This window comes from Anopheles cruzii, chromosome 3 (assembly GCF_943734635.1).
Source record: "Anopheles cruzii chromosome 3, idAnoCruzAS_RS32_06, whole genome shotgun sequence".
Lineage (NCBI taxonomy): Eukaryota > Metazoa > Arthropoda > Insecta > Diptera > Culicidae > Anopheles > Anopheles cruzii.
In genome coordinates, this window is record NC_069145.1 from 21,202,264 (window position 1) to 21,225,317 (window position 23,054).

Sequence of the window (23,054 nt, forward strand, 5' to 3'; positions counted from 1 at the left end):
ACTTTCCAGCCGGTGCGCCACGCTTGTCGCGGCTGTTGCCCCGATGTGCAACATGTGCATTTCTATATTACATTTGAAATAATTTATTTATTTCATTTCGCGCGGCCCATGCGTGCTCCGGACCGGGTGTCTAGTCACCGCGGGCCCCGTGGAGCGAAACAACACGATCCGTGCGATCGTTTCGTAACCGTGCAAACCCCGAACTGCACCCGCCGCCGTCACCGGCGACGGCGGCGGCCGCGGGTTCGTCTAGCGAAACGCCGAGCGAAAGATAATAAAAAGGCGAATAACATATTAAATCTTGAACCGTCACTCCAGTCAACATTTCAGCAGCAGCAGCAGTAGCGGGTTCGGTGGCGAAGGAGCCGAGCCCCCGGTCCGCCGGTACGCAATGCGAACGTGGCCTAAGCACGCTGCGGGCCACCGGCCTGCGAGGAGGCAAAAAGTGGCCGAGAAGAAGAAGCGAAAAAAACGAGAGAAGTAATAAAATGACACCACAACATAACTCTCTGCGGCCGAGCGGTGGTGCGGTTCGCGGGAAAAAACGGACCAAACAGGAGCACCAACTCGTGTGGCGGCCACCGCAAGGTGCAAACCGGCCTCGGCTGGAAACAGGTTGCACTTGGCCGTTGGCTGCTTCTCATACACCCCGAAGCAGGTCTCGGGGCCTCCGGGCCCCAGCTTCGGCGCCGTTTAACCTTTGGCGCAGTGTTCTAGTTAGGACCCCGGTCTCCGGCGCGCGGACCGTTTCGGTTCTCATGCATAAACAAACACACCACACCCGTCCCGTAGTCGCCGAGAGATGACCCGCCGTAGTCCCGGTGGCCAGAAGGAAGCATTAACAAGGGTCTCCTAATTTGCATTGGCCCTTTTCCCGGGCCGGTTCGGGCCAGACGGTCAATCATCGTGTGTCTCGCCGCGGAGGATGTCGCATCGTCAGCGTCCCAATATCCGTTCGACGTGACGCGCGATCCCGTTTACGGTCGGCCGGCGGGGAACGTGTGGCCTGTGGCCGAAACGCGCTGCAAATAAAATGCACATTAACGCCTCGCAACAATCCCGAGGGCCACACGGGGCCACCAATCGCCGTCGGATCGGATCCGTGCAATCCGCCGGCGCGCAGGTTCGCTATCCTCTATCGCGCGCTGGGCTTAAAATTCATCGGCTGATAAATGGTTTTAACACGAAGACAAATTGCCCAACCGCGCCATTGGCAGGACTTAGCCCCGCGCCCGAGCGCCCCCCGGGGGCAAGAGCTGTCGGCCCTCGAGCACCTCGGCGTCCCAAGGCCTGTGCCGCGCTGTTTCTCATCATCACCCCCCGGGAGATGTTGTGGTTTTTTTCGCATCCGGCCCGAGGCATCCTCACCACGGCGGGGGCACGGTTCCCACTCCCGCATCACCCCGGGCCGGGCCGGACGGTTGCTATTATCAGTTTTTATATCTTTATAAATTAATTTTTATTTTATGACCGTTCATTTACATGGCCCAAAGGTTTCGGACGCGAAATGCTGCGGCCCGACGAAGGAAGGCGGAACACAAGAGCGGAACGGCGGAGGATCGGGAGATGCCCGACACGCACATCATAAATATTTAAACGGGACCCCGAACGGGCGCCCATCACGCGCGACCGAGAGTGAAGACGAAAGAGAAACGATCGTTTAACGTGCGATCGTCGAAACACACAACACCGGGCATCCCTGCTCCCTGCTTCCGTCCCCGTTTTTTTTTTGGTTCCCGAAACGGGTTCGGATTTACGGAGCGGAGCGATGTGATTGTCGCGATGCTGAACGCTCGTCGGACGCACCCGCCCCCCATCGTGGGCGTTAAGGCCTGCCGCATGTTGTCACATTGTCGCTGCACAGGGAGGCCCCAACCCACCCCCTCCCCACCGGGTGGTCAATCCGTCATCCTGGCGGGACCAACAATGGGCTGCTGTCACTCGAGCGATGCGTTATCCGCCGGTGTCACTCGATCCTTGGTCGATCATCGTCGTCGTCGTCGTCGTCGTAAAATCTTACGCGACGGTCACATAATTATCGGAAGTATTATTATGTTAAACTCCCCTTAGTCGTGAGTCCCACCCACAGCACCTGGGGCGGGTGCTGTGTGTGGGACTCACGAAATGGGTTGCCGAGGGGAGCAGAGGGTGTGTGTCATTCGTCAAATTGACATTTGGGGCCGGTGAAAAGGTTGCGTCCGGCTGGGTGTCTGGGCTGGGTGGCCACACCAGAGACACCCGAGGATTAGTAGTAGCGTCGCGTTCGCTCCCGATCCCGCCCCTCCCAGGAGTTCCTTTTGGAAGCCCATTTGTCATAAGAAAGTGTGAACCGGGGAGCGAAGAGCGTTCGAACGTAGACGATGTGATGGCCAATTAGCGAGGCGACGAGGGAGGGCACGGGTCCGGGGTGGAACAAGGATACAATAAGCGCCCATACACAACACACAACGCCCGTCACGCGGCGCACTAGAACCGTTAGAAAGCGATTTTGGTCGAAAAGCGAACAAAAGACTTCAACGCGCGAATGTAGGCGACGAACCCCCCCGAAACGGTGTGTGTCATCTAATGAGCGATGTATTTGTGCGTTTTTTTATTACAGGAACTCACCGGGAACGTAGTCCCGGGGTGCTAACCCGGCCCTTACTATAGAGTTTTAATATCGGCTATGGTTAGGCCACTTACCTCGCACAGTGTTCCGGAGAAGCCGAGCGGACAGATGCACTTGAAGTTGCCGATGAAGTCCACGCACTCGCCGCCGTTGCGGCACGGAAAGTTGGCACACTCGTTGATGTCCGTGTTGCAGTCGCGACCTGTAGTTGGTGGGGAAGAAAAACGAAAGCAAAAGCTGCAGTAAGCCACCGAAAGAATTCAAATCCCCCTTTTATGCCCGGTTCATTAATGGTCCGCTTTCGGTTCCTAATGTCCCGGTGACGATGAAAAGCCCGGACGAGCAGAGAATGGGGAGAGAGCGGACAAGAAAAGCCAACAAGAAAGCCCACGCGCTCGAAGGGCTCGAAAGGGAGTTCTTAAACGTAATGAACATATTTCATCGCGCCGTAGGGATTTGTCCGCTCCGCTTTGCTGCCTGTCCGCCTGTCGCGCCTGTGCGCCTCGACAATATCATTACACAATCCACTACTACCACTCCGTCGGCCCAGCTTCCCCCCGGGGGCCCGCCCGGGTTTAATAGATGATATTTTAAAAAGCCCAAGATTAATCAAAATCATAAGCAAACGGCCCAGGCGCTACCGGAATATGATTATTATCATCTGCGGTGGCGATGGAGCTAACGAGGCCTCGTCGGAGGCTTCGCCCGTCGACCGCACCGGGCGGCGGTGGCAAATTTGAATACAACCACCGTGCGCACCGTGGCCAGACAGAGAGAGAGAGAGAGAGAGAGAGCGTTCGCGGGGAGCGCGCGAGAGAGATCCCCGCGAGGCACAATTTATTAGCATCTCTTTTTGCGCCGTGCCGTGCCTTGCCGTGCCGAGCCGAGCGCAACTTGGCGGCTTTTATAGTCCGCGGTCGGCCACATTACCGACCACCGCGCGAATGGCCGTTAATTTGTCTTCATGTTCTAAGGTGAGAAATTGGAAGCATTATTCGGATAAACACGGATTTAAACGAACTACATTTGTCCGGGACAACCGGGAGCCTTACTGGTTGTATCGCGCGCTTGGGAAACTTCTCGGATCGAGATCGAGCGGGCGGAGTGCATCGGTCGGTGCTTTCGGAGCGATCTCATTAGCGATCGCGCACCTCAACGGCTCATATTTATGACGTTTTTCCACATGAAGCGCACGACGTGAGACCAAACAATCAACTCATAGACCTCATCGACAACCGATCGGATCGGATGCGGGTTGCTTGACAGCCCGCAGTCGGATCGAGGGTTCGATTTCTGGCCGGCGTCCGGTGGCCAGCGGTATCGAAACAATTACTGACTCTAATTGACGGAGCCGGGCTACCGCATGCTGCGCGGCAAGTCGTGCGGCACCCTGGCGGTCCAACCGCCCCAATCAGTCGGGTGCACCTTGATTAATCCGGGCGCTCCGATTTCGGTTCTGGGACCCCCGATCTTCGCGTGGGCCAAATTAAGTCAAATAATTCGACAACCTTGTCCGTCTGGGCATCCTGGACCGGCTCTGCGTGGAGCCCAGCGGGTGATTGATGAACCGGGTGATCGTGGTGAGTGCCGCGCACGTCATAAATCATACGCCAGCCGGGTTTCTGTGCGGGGGGACAAATTGGGTGAACCCAATTCCTGATCCTGTGGGGCGCGTACCTGTGTAGCCGATGGCGCAGGCGCAGTGGTAGTCGTTGACTAGATCGATGCAGGTGGCGCCATTCTTGCACTTCCCGACGCAGTCGTCCAGGTTCCGGGCGCAGGTCGGACCGCCCCAGCCCTCGAGGCAGCTGCATTGGAACGAGCCGGGCAGGTTGCGGCATGATTCGGCGTTAATGCATGGCCCCAGCCCGGACGCCACGTTCGATTCGCACTCGTCGACGTCTACCGGGGAGGAGAGAAATCATATCGGGGGGTGTCAATGGGGTCAATCTTGCCGCGAACGGGGGGCACCTCGGGCAACCAACCTACCTTTCTGACAGGTTTCCCCGGTCCACTGTGGCGGGCACTCGCAGCGAAACTTGCCAATCAGATCGATACAGGTGCCACCGTTTTGGCACGGTCCGTCGGCGCACTCGTCGATGTCTGGGAACAGAGAGAGTGGGAGAGGTGAGTGATGTGTGTGTGAATGTGACCGTTAATGAATGCGCCGGGAAGTGCGCAAAAATTAAGAGATGACCGAGCGCCCGACCGGGTGTCACGTCCGATGGTCCGAGAGCGGCCACCAACCGATGATCGATCGCCACGATACGGGCCGGCGCATCGCCCGGCTATCTGGCTGCGCGTTATCTGAAGTCTATCTGGAGTCCGCAACGGGACTTCCGGGTGAACCGGGACAGGGCTGCTGCTGTGACGTTTTGGGGTTGATAGGCGAACGCTGCAGCCCTTTGATTGAGCGTCCTCTCTTTCTCGTGATTGATTCATTTCTGGGTCCGCGGGTTCCTGTGAGCCCGGGTGAGTAATTAGACCGGAGCCGGGACCCTGGTCGGGACCACTTCCCAGCGGGTGGGCTTCCCGTGGATTTCCCATTTGGCACGACCAAGCGGCGGCCGGATGTCAGATGTCAAGTGGCCGGGCCGTTGGTTTTGGAAGCGCGGAATGCCCGGCTTGAAGCTCCAGTTTTGTTTTATCCTGCGGCGGCGCCGGACGTCGGGTGATTTTTGTGTTTGTTTTGATGAATGATTAATTGGACGCTCGCTCGTGGACGGCTTGACGGACGTGACGTGTCCGAGACCGGGAATGCCAGAAGAATCAAGAGCGCTAGGAACGGAACGGCAAACCCGCACAAAATGGTGGTTGCTTTGATGCGATGCTTTTCGGTCGGTCGGTGAGATTGATGCAATCAGCATAAATACCGGCCTAGTCGGCCAACATAGCAGGCCGTGTGAGGTGAAGCTACAATTTATGTCGCCCTCCGTACAAGTTGCATCTCGTTACGGGCGCGCGCGGCAAGACTAATGGGTTCGGCCAGCGCCGTTGGAGGGCTGCTGCATCCTGCAACCGACGGCTTCGGCAGTGGCAGTCATTTATTCAAATTAAAAAATATTTACAATTCAATGGGAAATAAATACACACTGGTGGGTTGGTGGCTTAGAACCACCCTGTGGTAGGGCGCTCGGTAGCACTTCTGGCCACTGCCAGTTCTGGGACGCATCCTCGGTGTCGGTGTGGTTGGGATGTAATTTGAAAGGGAATAAAATAAAGCTGCGCCTTCTCAGGGAGCCGCATGTCGGAGGCCGTGAACGGAGTCCAAACGGTCCAATTCAATGGTCTGCTAAAGAGAAGCGGCCTTTCAAGCCGCAAGATAATCCGTCCTGCAGGAACCGTCGTCGTCGTCGACATGTTGTTACGCCATTTGTACTACACTCCTGTCGGCGCACTCGGTGTGTTAGGGACACGACTACGGGCCGCGCACGTTGGACCTTATTTATTCGCTTCCTTCGCCAGGCGAGGTGCGAGCTTGGAATCCGCTCACAGTTCGTGTCCCGGTTCCGAGATAAATCGACACACACACACACGGTGCGGCTTTACATGCCGTGGGACAGTAGCACCGTGTGGTCACACCTTGGGCTGGGGCCGGGGCCGCAATTATCACCATAATTGATCGGCTGACGATCGATCGGTTGCGGGCTCCCCCTCGCGGTGGGGTGTGGTTGTTGATGGGAATTCAAACGGCCTTCCCCAACCCACCTTGGCCGCTGGCACCTGTCGTGGGAGCCAAACTGCGACGCGTGCGCTAACCGCGAACGGGCATATTATGCTAAAGCCGTCGGCGAGCGCCATTATGCGCCCATTCTCGGGGGCTTTTATTGTATTGGTTTTTAATTTTGTCAAATTTTTACTACTCCACTCCCGTGGGTCGTAAATTATAAATTTTTATCTGCGCCGCCGCTGTCACCGTGGCCGGGTGAATGAAGTCCTCAACGGTTCGGCTTGGTCTCGTTCTCGAGTGAAATATGTTAATACGGGCGCCCGTTCGCTCGCTCGTGTGTGTGATGCGCTAGGATCGGGACCAGAAGAAGATTGCGGCGATGAAATTATGATGACTTTGTTCCGCGACGAACGGCTCTCGGTCACGGTTCGGTTGATGGGTCTTTCGTTTGTGTTTTTTTTTTCCTCGCTTCTTTCGTCATCAAGACAATCAACGAAAGCAGCCGGCCTGGAGCTGGTTGGCCTGGAGTTGGCCTGGTTCGGGTCGGGTTTGGCACTCTCCACGCTTTTTTCCCGAACTTCAAACTCCACGCCTAACGAACGCCGTCGGTGCGGCTTCTAACCTTGTTCCCTAGTTTTTTTTATTTGGGTTGCCTTCCGCGCGCGGGTTCAAGAGCCGGGCAACCGTGAAATTGATAATAAATCCTCGATGATCGGTGATCGATGCTTCCGACTAGGAGTTTTGGGGCCGGCGGAGTCGCGGCCGTGTCGTGTCGAAACGATTTTACGACCACGGCCCCGCGGCCAGGAAGTCTCTAATGTGTAAGCAATAATCAACGCCGTGGCCGCATCAACCGAAAGTTCTTTGGCGAAAGATGCTCAGGAATTTCCTAGCCCAAAAAGGCTAGGCCAGACCAGAGAAACTGAATTTAATAATTTCGAATAATTAGCCTACAGTTGGGGCCTGAGTTTTTTTTGTCCGAACTCTTCGAAACGGGACGGGCCCAGAAGGCACCACCGGGCCCGACGCCCGTAATGGATCGGTGCCTCCTGCGATGTAGTGGATCTCACAACAACCGAATTCACCGAAAGTCTGCTCGCTGCCCGCAGATGACACACCGAAGGTTGAACGGAGTTGTGAGCTGTGCGTCGCAGATAACGCCAACGCCGCTGCCGCTGCCGCCGCCACCGCCGAGGCCACCGGTCAGGCGGTGTCGAAACGCTGGAGTCTTCAAATTTGTCAGTTACGGTGATTAATGGTCGAAATTTGAAATTGAAATTCGAACGAAAGCCGTGGACTGGCTGGCTGTTGGGTTGGCCGGGTTGAAATATTTGAAGCCAGTGGACGGACCATACCACCGAGGTCACACGGAAGAGGGCGGGGAGGGGGGGGAGGGGGAACTTACTTATCTCGCAGGTCGGCCCGGTCCATCCGGGGGCGCAAGTACAGACGAAATCTTTCATCGCTTGCGGAGCGCCAGCACCGGACGACGACGACGATGACGACGAGGAGGAAGATGAGGATGATCCTGAAGTGGAGGACGGTGACCCACCGCCACCGCCACCGCCACCGCCACCGCCACCGCCACCGCCACCGGTCGGTTTTGATTCCTTGGAGTCGCCGCTGGTGGCCGCACTTCGGCCGTACGGTTTGCCCATCGAGCTCATGCCCCGCATTCCGCGGACCACGATCGAGGCCACGGTCGAAGAGGCCGTGGAACCGCCGGCCCCGGTGCCCTTCGCCGGCTTGTCACCGTTTCCGGTCAGCATGCAGGTGCCCCCGTTCCGGCACGGCTGCGGGGCGCACGGGTGCTCGACGATTTCGCAGCGCGTCCCCGAGAGTCCTTCGGCGCAGGTGCATCGGTACTGGTCCGGGGCCGTGTTCTCGCACGTCCCCCCGTGCATGCACGGTTCGTGCGTGCCACAGTAGTTGAGATCTGCAATGGAAAGCCGAGAGGCGGAATAGATGGGGTCAGTTACGAAGGGTAAAAAAGTTTGGTCAAAATGCTTTGATTTGATGCGATTTAGTTGCCCTTTTCTGTTACTTCAAAGTTTGAGAGTTTGTTGGTTTATTGTTTATGTATTATTTGTTGGGTAGTTTTGATCAATGGTTTATTGATTCATATTTTATGATAGATTTTTGGATAGGTTGATAGAACAACAGAGTTCCATTTTCTCAAGGACATAGTTTTTTTTTATTTTAGAAGAACGGACTGGGCTATATTTATCAGAAAATAGTTATTGTTGATTGATTTCTAAACTATACGAATCATTTTATAGTTCAAAACATCAGTGACGTGTTATTTTCCTTTCGACTACAAATCTGTTGATAAATTTGTTTTGCACCGATTTGTTAACTTCTTTCTCTTAGCCTAATGGACACTTACAATGCCAAGACTTTCCAAAGGTTCCAACAGTCAGGAGATCATATTTTACAGTCGTCTGCAACACTCGAAGTTCGTTCGAACCATAATTCGAATTTATGTTCACTACAGAGTCATCGGAAGTGGAAGCATCGGGCAACACTAAGCATATTAATGCTTAGGGTTATGCTATATTAGAATGCGACCATTGTTCTGTGGACGACCGATATCGAAAAATAGCGATTTTGACTGGCCTCCGAGCTCACCAGATTTGACGCCGGCAGACTTTTGCTTTGTATGGTTATTTGAAATCTGTAAGATATTCGCTGGCTTGTGTCAGCTGCCCTCAAGAAGCAGAACACTAGCTGCCCTCAAGAAGCCTATTCGCCAAGACATTGCCGCCATATCGCCGAAACATTGATCAAAGTGATGGGAAACGCCGAAAAAACGGTACTTTTGGTTGCCAAGGCCAGAGCTTGACCATTTACGCGATATCTTTTTTAAACAGTTTATTACAAATTACAAATCTCCTTGAACCAAAGTAAAAGATTTTTCAAATCAGCAACAATAACATAATTGTTGATTGATTTTTTACGAAACAAATGCTTCCACGTTCAATGGCACCCCAAATGTTTAACTATCCCTACGTTTGAGCAATGCTCCGCTAGAAAATGCCCTAAATGATATTGATTTTGTGTCAATCGATCAATATATGCCAAAGTTCTCCCGAAATACCAGATCCCTTATTGCGTGCGAAGAGAATGAATTGTAAATTCGGCAGAACTCAGTACTTCATAAGTTCCTTCATAAATTGACACGCGTGACAAAAATGTATCTTGACCCCCAATCGGATCTTTGGCCGCCGATGCTTAGACCGATTATCCTTATGCGATCGAATTGAGTGTATCATATCGCAATCCCTTTGAAGTGGACAATGAAATGTAATTTACCCACCGCGTTTTGGTCCAGGTTAGGGCCCAAACCTGTTCCATTTTCACAACTACAAAAAATGGCAAAGACCCAGAACGGGGTAACAGTTGTCGGCAATCGCTTGTCGAACACTTGTCGGGTTCTGTGTTTTCTTCTCTCGCCCCCTCTCGTTCCCACGGAAGCATTAAAAATAGCGCGGACAAGTGGAAACGGGCCGCTTCCCGAGTGGGAAGCGGCCGCGCACACGCACACGTGCTCGATGGCTAATGGGCAAAGTGCGCTTAACAACGCGCGGCGCGCGCATAGCGAGTGTTTATGCTCGTGCGCCGCTCGCTTCCCCGAGAAGGGTCGTCGAAGACACTCAGTGGCCGCCAGCCGGTGCAACCCTTCTTCTGGTTCTGTCGCCCGTGCGCGCGCGCACACACACGTATGGTAATCCCCGTCCCCGACCCCGAGGACGGTGAATAGGAAGCATAATTGATCGCAATTACCCTCCCATATGTGGCCAATCTGGAGCGGAAGGGTCGATTGACTTTACCGACCGTCTGCGGTGCAGTGTCATAACTACCGCCGTGCGTCCTGATTGATCGATTTGACAATCGACGGGTTCGTGTGCCGCGGTTTTCTATTATGCCATTTTCGACCCTCCACCAGACAGCCCGGAAGTCGATTACAACAACTCTCCCCTAGTGCCGGGTGGGTGACTTCCGATGGGTTCCGCGTGTGTTTCCCGGAGGTCGTTCTGTGTGTCTGTCCTACCCTTGAGTTTGTTTTAAAAATGAAACAAACATAAAACATGTCACAGGGGTTCCGATTCTCGCGACGGTTTCGGGTTTCGTCGCTGCCGTCGTCGCCGCCACGAAACCCCGAAAAAGGACCTGATTTATGAGGGTTGTCATCGGGGCACTCATCCCCTCGGTCGGTCGGTCTCGCTACCGGATCGGTGGCGATGTTTGGCCCGCCAAGTGAACCCCATTCCGTGTTCGGTGGCCAACCGACGAACATTGTGTGCGAGCGAACTTCGGGGCGAGGTTAAATCGATGGCGGGCTCCGGGCAATCGGGGCCACCGGGACTTTGGCCGGGACATAAACAATAAAAAACCCCAAAAACCGCGCCATCGCCGGTCACATAATGTTGCGAACGCATTATCGCGTGGCCCAGCCCAGGACGCGTGACCACGCCCGGGGTCCCCGCGGGGTCCTCGCGGGATCGGGGCACCAATTTATCCGCGGTGAGCGATAAGATTAAACAATAAAAATTAAATTTCGGGCCTAATTAGGAGTTTTTCCCCGGGGCCTGGGGGGGGGGGCCTTTTGCTTTCATGCTCGGCGCCGCCGTGCAGCATTATGCACGGCTCGGGGGCCCCAGAAACCCGGAGAAGATAAAAAAAAACAGACAACGAATGGTAGATAAAGTACATTATTAATCGATTAATTTAAAGAAATGCATCGGGTTGTTTGGTGGTCCGCGTGTGCGTGTGTTTGCGCTTGTTTTCCGGCTCTTCGGTTTCGCCTTCGATTCGCCCATCTCGTGTGCGGGCCGGGCCGGGCCGTTGTGGCGTTTTGAATTTGATCGGTTTCGATCGGCGGCGCGATGGGGCATTTCGCAATGCTGCTTTCCCCGCGCGAGCGCGGAAAGATTAAGGGCGGAACCGGCTGGCCGGCCGCACGGAAGGGCGAAAGGCGGTGGCCGGCCATATGGAAGGTAATTACCCCAGAAATGATCAGCGTTTAATTACCCGGGCCGAGAGAGCGCCGATCGCACCGAGTGGCTCGGGGTGCTGGCGCACCGTACCGATTCCGGCCGCGGCCGAAACTAAAATCGATTTCATTTTTCATCCGAATTCGAGCTCCCATTACCGTTGAGGAGTGCGACGGCCGCGGGGCGCACGCGGGTAATCGTGGTTTTACCATCGACGGTTTTTTTTTTCGTTGCTCTGGTGCCCTTGCTTTAGTGTTCGGGTTCGCCGTCTAATGTACCGGAGGTCGACGGTGAATTAAATGAGAGGAAAACATAAAAAAACGGGGCCACTGCAGCAGGATACGGAAGTGACCGGTTTGTGGCCCGTTTGCGCCTCGTCCCGCGGTAACGGTTCCCAACGGCCGACACTCACCTTGATCGCAGAGGATTCCGCCCCAGTTCGTATCACAGATGCACTGCCAGGCGCTTCCGTTGCAGTACCCGTGCCGGCAGCCCGGGTACACCATGCACTCGTTGCAGAGCGGACCTCGCCATCCAGGGCGGCACCTGTAAAGAAGAAAGGCGAAAGGATACGGTTACGGTGAAAGATGAAAGACATTTTTCGGGGTACACAATAATTGTAAAATTTCGAACGCCCGACCGGGGCGTCCCACCAAAAACCGGATACCTGTCTAATTGCACCAAAGACACAAAGAGAGCACCGCGCGCCGCATAATTATGTGACCACGAGCCGAGCGGCCGATCTATTCAATTAAACGCATTAAGAGAGTTACGCGAAAACACTCGCCCGGCGGTGACAAAGTCCTGCGGGAAGTCAGCGGCCGCGAAGCCTCATAACCACCGGCCAGCGCCGCTGCGTGCGTGCCGCATCAGCGTAATGACCCCGTCACGCACGTGACGGCTGGCTGGCTGGTCCGCCGGGTAATGGGACTCAACATCGTTATGCTACCGGACCATCGTGGCGCGCACGCAAATACATTCCACTATTACCGTATTCCGCCCAATTCTGTAAAGTGGCCCCTCAAAAACGGACCTCTCGGCCTGGGAGAGTGATTATTGGTTTTGTTGGACGAAACAATTAGCGACCGAACCGGGCGATGCACAATAGAAAACTGGGAGAAAGTCAGCGGTCAGCCCATTTGTGGTGTAGAGTCCCATTGTGCACTTTGTCCGGCGGCTCGCCGGATGAATAAGTAAGGAGCCCACATAAGAAGGAAGTCAGCCCCAGGGGCCTCAAGAGCCTCCGGAGAGAGAGAGAGAGAGAGAGAGAGAGAGAGAGAGTTCCCCATTAGGGGATTCGATGACAAAATCTCTACGCGCGGCGCGGGCGATAAGATCGATCTGGGCCCAATGCTCTCTACGCCTCTCGCCGTATGTGTGTGATCGTTAGGAAGAAGACGGAAGGCAAAAAGGGGCCAAACTCGGTGGGGGGCCACCATCGAAGATTTGCACTTCATCTTGATTGTGTATCGAGCGCAAAAAGCGCAAAGAAAAAAAAAAACACAGAAGAAACTAAAAGATTGCCGGTCGGTGGGAAAAACGCGCACGGAAATCGGACGTGTGATTCATGGGGTCCTGGTCCCGCTCGTGGGGGAGCTAGGAGCCCAGCGGAGTCTGTGGTGACTTCTGTTTGTTTTAGCTTCGACTCTGTAGACACTTCGGAAGACCCCGCAGAAGGAGGCAGTGTGCACACAAACCCCCAAAAAAAAAAGAAAACAGAAACAAAAACCGCTTAACGCCGAAGCGCTTCAAAAAAAGAAGAAGTGTTTGCCTTTTTTTACCCCCTGCCCGGACATTACGGGGAAGCGCGCATAACCCCACCGACCGCTCGCTCCACCCCACCGGCAGGCGGATAACGCTGTTTGACAAACACAAACCGACCACTGCCCCCCGAGGGCCCCGCGATTGACAGTTTGGGGACCGGCAAGCGAGCGAACGAAAAAAAAAAAACGGAAAAATGTGTGTTTTCGGTTTCTTGGATTTAGGATTGGGCTGTGCAGCTTGCTGGCCTGGCCCGCGGTGCTGGTGGCTTCATCACCGGAATCGGAATGCCGGACGGATTTTCGGCTTCGGTTGGTAAGCCGTTTCTGAAACTTGTTGCTCCGTAGCAGCACTAATATAGTTTGGCGTGGTAAGAAGACAATCATCCAGCAAGCGATCTGGTGCTGGAGTGCTGGATGAATTATTTAACGGTTTAAATTCATTAAACAAAAAATATATTAGGTCTAGGTGTTAATTCGTGCGGTTTTTATTCAATATTTATAACCTAATTACAACAACATAACGTATAACTAACTTATTGAAAGTATTGCCCGTCGTTAGCGACGACTTTCTCCCATCTTTCGGGTAATTCTTCGATTCCGTGTCGATAGAAATTCTTATCCTTATCAGCGATCCAGTCAGAGACCCATTTTTCTATACCTTCAAAAGTAGTGAACCGCTGTGCTGCCAAATCGTTGCTCATGCAACGGAACAGATAGTAGTCCGAAGGAGCAACATCTGGTGAATACAGCGGGGGGTTAATAGTTCCCATCCGACATTTTCGAGATAGGTTTTGACTGGTTTTGCGATGTGGGGTCGAGTTTTGTCTTTTTGAAAAATCAGCTTATCATGTCTTTTATCCCATTTCCGTCGTTTTATGGCCAAAGCTTTACTTCAAATGCATTAATTGTGGTTTATGGGGTTATCCTTCAACAATTTAATAAGGTTTTAAAAGCTCAAAGTATACCACACCTTTCATATCCCACCATATGCACAGCATAACCTTTGCGCATGGAATATTTTGCTTTAGTTGCGGTGGCCCTGGTTCACCAAGCTGTATCCAGGGTTTTTTGCGTTCAGGATTCTTGTAATAACTCCCCTTATCATCACCAGTGACGATTCGGTACAAGAACCCCTTTTGCTGCCGTGCAAGCAGTAATGTAAAAGTACTCCCCGCAAAAGTACTCTACAAGGAACAAAACTTGACATGTTTAAATGTTTATAAAAGGTGTTGTTTACACCTTAGCAAAAAAACCTATACTGCGTTAGATGCGTAAGGACAGTAGCTGTCAAACACATATTTCACTTCAAAAATATTCGTTATACTTAGTGAGCAGTGCCATGTATTGTAAACCGCACGAATTAACACCTAGACCTAATATTAAGCAACAAACGAGTAAAGATGGCACTGTTTGATCGCTGGGATTATGGCGCCGATTGGCTTATTTCCGATAATGAGGATAGTGATAAACTGAGTTATACGTCAAATAGACAACGAATTGATGAATTCCTTTCAAATAGCCAAACTGTTAACATCACGATAATGCATCACTATAACGCACCTTCTCACATTTCGGCGATCATTTTGTGATCATTTCGCCATAAACTCCGCCAGGAAATAAGATCCGAAACGAAGAATCCTTTGAAGACTATTCCAAAGAACAGTACGAACCTATTTCGAACATTGGAACAAATGTAGTCATCGGTGTATTGCATCGAGTAGGGATCGCTTTAAGAGTGATGACATAGACTTAGAAGAATAAATAAGGAGTTTTTGAATTGAAAATACATTTCCAATGGTTTTTGGCCACAGTATTGGAACCGATTTCTTAATAACCGATTATACCACAGTTTGAAATCGTTCTGAGAATATTGACTACATAAAATTCTCGTTATTCGGGTGTCCCATGAATTGCCTACGGAAAATGTGTATGTTTGAGAAAAATACTTACAAAACTGTATATTACACGCGCAAAACTATTGAAGAATTTTGCAATGGAATTATTAAAATAACCAAAAATTTCCAACTGATTTCAGTTAGGCTTGAGAAGAAATTTGATAAAAGTTCTTTCCAAATAGTAAATCTATTTACTTAAAAACAAGTCCAAAAAGAGTAAATGCTTTTTAGAATAAACAAAACAGTGCTAAGCAATCAAACAAACATCACATTAAAACGAAAAGAAATATTTAGAACGATCAATCGACTGCAAAGTTATTCAAAGTAGATGTTTTCAATCAAAAGCAATCTTCATTAAGAGGAAATATTTATGGTCCCAAATCCTGGAGCTTGGGGCCTGATGGCAAATTTCCATTTCACACAAAACATTGTCGCAACATTCCGTGGCTGGCAACTAGCGAACGCGAACCTGTCCAAGAAGCCGGACGTTGGGTTTTTGGGGGGACCCCATAACTCTGCAACCCTTAACGATCGACCCCAGCCGAAAACGGCCGATCGGTGATCTCGCGGAATGCCTTCCTGCTGTATGATTTCCACCTAATCCACAGGCAAGTTCGATCCGGCGTTGGTCCGTCTTTACTCGCGGTTTCGTTAATTAGTCACCCGGCAGTGTCGCCACGTTTTGGCACCGAATCGGCCGACGGAATGCCAGAAGGACGTATGTAAATAAGGACTCGTTCGGCGATCGGTGGAAGCCGGTGACGCGGTCCGGTCCGATACCGAGGCGTCTGGCAATCCGAAAAATGCTAAGGATGTTCGGTGCGCTCTCGAGCCTCGGCCTTTCGGCGATCGTGAGAATGGGCTTCGCGTGGTTTTTGGGCCCCGTTGCTCCTTTCTGCTTACGTTTCTTGTTGCGCTGTTTGATTTCAGCCGCCAAACGACCGTCAGTCCGTCCGCCAAACGATTCGTGTGGCCGATTGGATTGCCGCCCTTTCGACTGCGGATTCCGATCGGCGATCGATAGACGCCCGGTGATCCCTCGCTGTCGGCCGTCGGGTGATCCCGATTCCCGAGGCGGGAAAAACGGGGAAAAGATCCAATTACCGAACATCGGTCGGTACACATTTCGCACGATCAAAGCGCGAAGCGCTCGGGTGGAAATGTCCGAATCGTGGCCGCGATCTCGCCCCGGTGCCCGTCTTATGAAGGATGTTGATATCGAACTCGCTGGCGCTCGCTGGGGCCGCCCGAACTGCTCCAAACTGACCTGGTCGCCCGGGTCGCGGCCAAACTTCGTCAAGATCTTCGCGCCGCGCGTCGGGTTACACAACAATATTGACGACAGCGCCCCTGGCCCGGCCGGCAGTTATGTCGGCAGCCGCTGGAAGACAATCAATTACAAACATCGGACCCCATTAGGTGGCGGGCGGGCCACTCGGGGCGGGGTGTTCGGCTATCGGCCGTTTTTCGGTGCTCTCCGAGGCTGCGCAACTCCAACGCGGCACACGGATCGGGTAAGATGATACCCAAAGCGGCGGCGTTTCGAGAGAGAGTGTTTTATGATTTATGTGTTCATGGGAAGGCTCCTCGCGGCAGATAACAATGCTTCCCATTTTTTTGTGCCCAGTTCCATTTTGAAATCGAAACTTTTTTCCAGCTCGAACCCGAGAAGGGTGGTTTTCGGGCAGCTTGTTTTTTTTTTCTTCCTCGTTTCGGTCCGCTCTGCGAGGTGTTGCGAAAAGTCACAACTTGGAGTGGAGTTCGAAATTCAATACGAAAGTGGCAAGCGGTGGTCCCTTTGGGACCCAGCGAAACCGATGTTCGGGCAAATGGGTGAACTAAACGGAGCCTGGCCTGTTCCTGGTGTGCCTGCACGTCACATATCGTTACGATTTACATCATCGTCCGCGCGACAGTGCCGCTGAACGCCGTCGCCGTTGCCGGTCGTTGTCGTCCACAGCATCATTCACGATCTTGCTCGAGGCTCCACGGCACCCGATCTCACGGGTGGCAACGGCTCTACATGCGCTTCGGGCGACCGCGATCAGGCAGAGGCTGCCGATCTGCATCCGCTCGGAAGGGCTGCCGAGGGCTCGGCGCGTCGGTGTCGCGAACGAAAATTGCCAACGCGAGTTTCAAGACGTGACACAGTTTCTCACATCCATCCGCTCGGGCCGCGGGCTTCCCGGGCGGACAAGGCGGGGGTCGCCACTGCGCGAGCAGAGATTTATTGTCGAGCTACGACGGAACAATGTTCTACCGTGTTCAATTATGTATGATTAAGTGTTTATTTATTTATTATTAATTTGCCTCTCTTTGGAGCTGCTAGAGGGGTTTTGTCGTGCATCAAGCGTTGCTATGCATAGCAGGCCTCGCGATACACATGAGTTTCCTAGTAGGCAATAGAAAGTGGGTCTTTGGCTACAAAAATATCTCAATGTCTGCTCACGAACGCATTTTCGGTAAAATGATCGCTGTGGGGCACACCTCGCGCTCGGTGTTTCTAGAATTTTTGGTTGTTTCGTTGCTCAACAGTCTCTGATACTCCCACAAAAATTTGGCGGCATTTCATCGTCAGTTGTGAAAGTTACCTCCAGTTAAGTACATGTGTCTTTGAGCGTGTTGGCGATTTTTGAGAATTCTTAGAATGGATTTGAATGAGTTGGGAACTTGCATCTATTGGTTCCGCAACGATGCTTTGAAGAAAATAAACAAACAAAAAAACAAATCAAGCCAACCGAGATAAAAAAAAACTGCGTCGTTTCTAGTCGAAAACGAAGGCAATAGTTACGGTTTTCATGGAGCACTTCACAGTGGTACACAGTGGATTCTCACCACTAGGTATGACTATCAACAAAGAGTACCATTTGGGTGTTTGGAGACGTTTGCGTGGAACGGTCCGTCAAATACGAACGAATCTGTGGGCGAACAGCTTGTGGATCTTGCACCTCGATACCGAACCATCGCACAATGCCATCATTTTTAAAAACATTTCTGGAACTTTTAAATCAAGCTCTGCCAACAAATAAAGACTGCATGATGGATTATCAACAGCATGTGTCTATTTTATTGCCTTGTTGCTTGAGCACTGTTGCCATAGTAGGCGATGCAGTTGGAAGGACTCATTGATGAGAACACTGAGAAGTATGAGCTTGAGAAAGCATTTGATTTTTTGCCTTTAGCCATTGTAGAAAGTGCGAATTAATAAGTTTGATTTAAATTAAGGGGGGGAAAAATGTTACCAAACAATAACCGGCGCTTATGCTGAGGCTTCACTTCACTGTCAAACTTGCAGAACCATTGCAAACATTATAATTTCAATAAACTACTATTTCATTCTTCCCCAAAACCGCCATAAGCATAACCTCAAAAACATAAGCACCAAAGTAAAACAATAACAAAGGTGGAGCTGGACCGCAGATTATCAAATTGAGTGCCCTGTCCATTCTAACAATAATAATGAATAAACACAATCTACATAATGCCAAAAGCGTAATCCTTGGTTTCGGAAATGGATTTCGGTTCGGGAGACTGGCATTAATCAACTCGTGTGGGTTAAGAAATCAGAGAACAACTCTAACACTGTATGATGCTCTTCTTCAGGACTCGCGGTGGACACGCGGTGCGATGTTTGGCAAACAATAAGAACAACGTTCACAATTGATTGCGCACCCCGAAGCTCCCACCCACACGGCACCCGCGCACAGTTCATCATCACTCGATCTCGGATCGAATTATGCAGCTGCTCGTTATGCTTTCCGCGCGGGAGTGGCTCGCCTCCAGTGCCCAAATGGCCGCGCCTCCAGTGACACCCAGTGATGGGCTCTCTAGTGTTCTTTCAACCCTCCGCCGTCCCGGAATGGAAGTGGAGATGATCTCAACGCCCGACCGAGTGGTGCTGTGAGTGTGCGCGCCATATTTGTCTAGGTCTAGCGAGTTGGTCCGACTTGCCAAATGTGGTGCACAATCAAGGCAGGCAGGCAATGCGTAAGCAGCTGGGGAACCGTGAACGCCCGTGGTCCGTGGTGAAAAACCCGAAGCAATCTTCGATGACAACTCGATAAAATGGTGAATTTATTTAACGATTGTCCTGCCGCTCAACCCGCGGCTCGAAAATAGGCAACTCCTCCGCCAGTGGTGTTGCTGTGCACTGTTGGCCCGGCTTGGCCTATTGTTGGCCCCAGTGGCCTAGTGGAAGATTTATGGAACCTTGCGCAACAATGCTATCAATCACGTGATCCCCCGATAGGGCGAATCGGAGAAATTATGGATCCCAGCCGCGGAGAGAGAGAGAACGAAAGAGCGAAAGGAATGTTCATCATTTTCGGGCCCTCTTGGGTCTCGAGAGTAGGTGAAGAGTGGGGTCTCGAGTTCATAACAAAGGCAAAGGGGGAGGATAAAGCGTTAAATCTGCGCCACCGCGCGCAACGGTAGCGCAGCATAATTTATGATTATGCAAAACGGGCCCCATTTCGCTTCGGCCGCGTCGCTGGCAAATGTCTCATTTTCACGGCTCAGCTCCCAACTCATAGCGCCGGTGACTTGTGCCGCTGCCAAATTGACGGCCGCCCACCCAACGGGTCCTACCGGTTCGGTTCCGGTGTGCCCTCCCCGATCCCCGCGCGCAGGGCTCTGGTCGACCGACGCGCAAAGGGAGTGCTCGTTAATGCGCCCGGGAGTAGCTTCCTCTTCAGCGCTTTTTTTCGGTTCGGAGTTTTCAGGAGTTTCCTCTGCCGCTACCGTGGCCAAAGGCCAGATCCCTCTTCCCGCTCCTCTTGGGTTTTGTTTTGCTTTGTTGTTTCGATGCGGTGTGCGGTGTCTTCCGCGAAAAAAGCCAAAGAAACCCAAAACAACAACGCCAAGGTCCGCCGAATTCGAGTACCGGAGATTCGAGTGCTCCATTCGACTTCGACTCCGACTCCTGCTCCGTCCGTGTGTGTGTGGCTGAGGCTGCGCAGGTGTGGGAAAAAGTTGCTCGATGTAATTGGCCTCCCCCTCGCGTCCAACCCCGCGGACCCGGGGCGTGGGTGCCTCCTCCGCAACTGGAGGCCCGAGCACCGAACGGCAAAAGTAAAGAAAGAAGCAGAAGACGAAAAGACGTGTGGCGGTTCGAAGTGAAGTTCGAAAAGTGGCAGCGGCGGCACTGAACTCGCTTAACCTTCTCGGTCTGGTGCGCCGGAGACGCACCACTTATCCTTCCTTCCCGAACCGACCCGCCCGGCCCGTAATGACAGTTGAGGCCCGGCGCGTAGAGTGCGAAATGTCAATCACGGGTCGGCGCGTCGGCGGCAGCGGCGGCAACAGTGGAACCGACCTTGTTTGGGAAGATATTCTTACCACTGGCCCACCTGGCCCCCGGGCCCCCCTGGGTGGGCCATTTTCACTTCACAATTTTCTCTCACTTTCGCCCGGCCATAATCTTCCCCGGAGCCTCGGTGACAATAATGGGGTCTGCGCCTCGGATGATCAATGTTCTTGGGAGCCTCGCGCGGGTCGCCCCTCTGGGATAGTGGTTCTCGTGCCCGCGCTGTGTTATTGTCTACCCAATCTGCCACCCATCTCTGCACGATGGAGCGCCCTTCGCCATGCGCCTGGCCTGGAGCCTTCTTCCACATGCGCATACGTGCCGGGGGTGGACACACGTGTATGCCGGGCTCTGGGCCTGGTGTGGGTTGTAAATCTCGGGCACGGAGGCCACGGCGCAGGCACCGTCGGCATTGTTATTATTGTATTATTGATATTTCATTAGCCATTATTTATTGCTCCGCTCGCGGGCATTTATTTCGCGTTTGACATTTGGTGCCTCTTTTCTGTGTCACAGGCACACATGGATCGGGATGGTAGGAGGGCTGGGGGGCGCACGAGCATTGGAAGGCTCGGTGCGCGACCCACACCGGGAAGCGTCAGCTCACGGCCACTTCCTTTTGCGGCCCTCGGTTTGCAGCTTAATCGCGGGGTGTAGCAGCAAGCGTTTTCTGTCATGTTCCGCCAGATCCCGGCACCCGGCCGGCGGGGGCATCATTTGAATTTATTGAGCAATCGAACCGTTTACACACCGATGCTCGGCAGCAGTGGCTGGGATACTCGGCGGGGCTTTTGTTGAAGTTTTACTGACAATTTTGCATTAATGGCAGCTCTGCAGCACTATGTGTCAGACAGCTTCCATAGTGAGGTTAGGCTGAAGCCTTAAAGCTGAGCTACCTGAACGATTGGCATGAAAGTAGAGCACGCCCGGCAAGAGAACAATAGATCTCTAGAGCAAATTAATTCTCAGCAACAGTGAAATGGTTGGAATTGTTTAATTTAAGCTCTAAAGCCCAGCAACATATACAGAAGAACAATAAAGAGAGGCTAAAATTGAACTTTCTTCGAAAACTCTGTATACAGAAAAATAAAAGTCCAAAGAGAAAGTATGCAGAAAGCAGTAAAACAGGATCACTATCAATATGTTTATGGCCTGCACTCAGTCATTATGCCTTTCATTTGCCGAATCTGCACATTCTGACGCGTTTTGGTCCCCTTTTGAAAGATTTGATGTTGAATGGATTCTTTGAATAATATCCCTGTTATAAACCGGTTTCAACAGACTTTTGAGGGTTACTCATCAAAAAGCAAGTTGCAGCAAGTGTGCGATGGAGTTCCATATTTTGAATCTTTTAGCAGTTTTTCTCGGTAATTTGTTTCGATAGAATTGCGTTTGAGACGAGATGTTCTCTTTAACAAACCGAAGACTGGTAACCCTCCAAGGAGGGAGCCCAAAATGGAACGAAAGGAAAACACAATGCCCTAAAGTTGTCCTTTTAATACCAATAGACCCCCCAATAGGACAGCCGAAACAACTGGAGGTCCAGTCCCCATTCAATAGTGGATTAAGTTAAGTTAGATTAAGTTAGCTATAAAATATACTTTTTAGCTAAACACAGCTAAGTCCCTTCTTCTAACATTAAACGAAGTTGATCTACTGTTTTTAACGGCCTATGTTTTAAGAAGCCCCAAAACTAAATAATGCCACTTTAAACGCTATGGAACCCGAATTTCTTTCATTTTGCTCATTTCCGATAGCCTCCGATAGACTTAAGCAAGCTATCACCCAGAACAGTTGGGTAATTCGGCCTCAAATCCACCACCGATCGGTGTCTCAATTGATTCCGGCATTCCCTATTTCCGGCTCCGAAGCACCGTAACTCCGTAAACCTTCGTATCGAAAGACTTGGGCGCCCAGTGAAGCGCCGAACCCGCCCGCTAGCTCCATTTTCCCCACTGGCGCGGCCCAATATGAAAAGCGGCCCCAGGGGCCCTTAAGTGGTCGCGGCCTACGAGTGATCGAATCATTGTTTCCAGCAGAGCCAACACCAAGCGGGACTGGCATCTCATTGGGGCTCGCTGTGTGTGCGTGTGAGAAAAAAGGGCAGCGGAAGATCTGAGGGCCAAAAACTGAGGGAAAAATCACAAATGTGAGCAGCTCCGTGAGCTGTGTTTGCTCACCCGAGGCCCTCGTCGTCGTCTTCGTCATCTGCTGGCCAGAGTTTGTCGGTACTTTTTACACCCCGACGCCCGGCTCACTTATTGACTCATATTTGCGCCGCGTCGCAGGTTGAACGGGAACGGCCACATAATGCCGAAAATAAATGTTTAACGCCGGCAAACAAACCGGGTCGGGCGGGTGGATCTTCCGAAGCCAAAGCCTTTTCTCCTCCGCTGCTGCACCGCCGTTCGTCACCTCGTCATCGGGCGCACTGTTTGCTCGGTTCGATTCTTTCCCCCCGAGGTCCGCTGTGTGAGCTTTGTTTCATCTCGTCAACAGCGGCCGGTGGTGGGTTAATTTCATTGCCTTTTCGGAAGAAACGGGTACGGCCAGGTGACTAGTTGTTCGACCCCCCCCCAAGCACTGTGTGGGCGCGCACGCAGCCCCCCGCGGTTCCGAATTCCAGAGCGCCCAGAGCGCCCAGAGAGGCTCAGGCTTCGTGTCAGGTGAAGAATTTAGCGCAAATATTTGGTCGGCTGTCAATCGACATTCGATCAGATAGACCGCAGATAATGAGATACAGCCAACCGCAAGGCACGGCACGGCACGGCACGGACCGATGGGTTGGTTCGCTAGAAGATCAGATAGCCTTAGCCGAC

The 23,054-nt window shown here is 52.3% G+C and overlaps 1 protein-coding gene across 1 annotated transcript in view; it reads right to left on the bottom strand.

The window, feature by feature from the left end:
• The window catches only part of LOC128270599 (protein serrate-like), a gene marked incomplete at its 5' end in the record, with an annotated part of 72,362 nt that overhangs the window by 12,874 nt on the left and 36,434 nt on the right, over positions 1-23,054 (bottom strand). Inside the window, 5 exons of the mRNA XM_053008010.1 lie at positions 2,683-2,810; positions 4,286-4,510; positions 4,598-4,711; positions 7,684-8,214; positions 11,685-11,818. Coding sequence (XP_052863970.1) covers positions 2,683-2,810; positions 4,286-4,510; positions 4,598-4,711; positions 7,684-8,214; positions 11,685-11,818 — 1,132 coding nt within the window. The remainder of the gene's footprint in view (positions 1-2,682; positions 2,811-4,285; positions 4,511-4,597; positions 4,712-7,683; positions 8,215-11,684; positions 11,819-23,054) is intronic.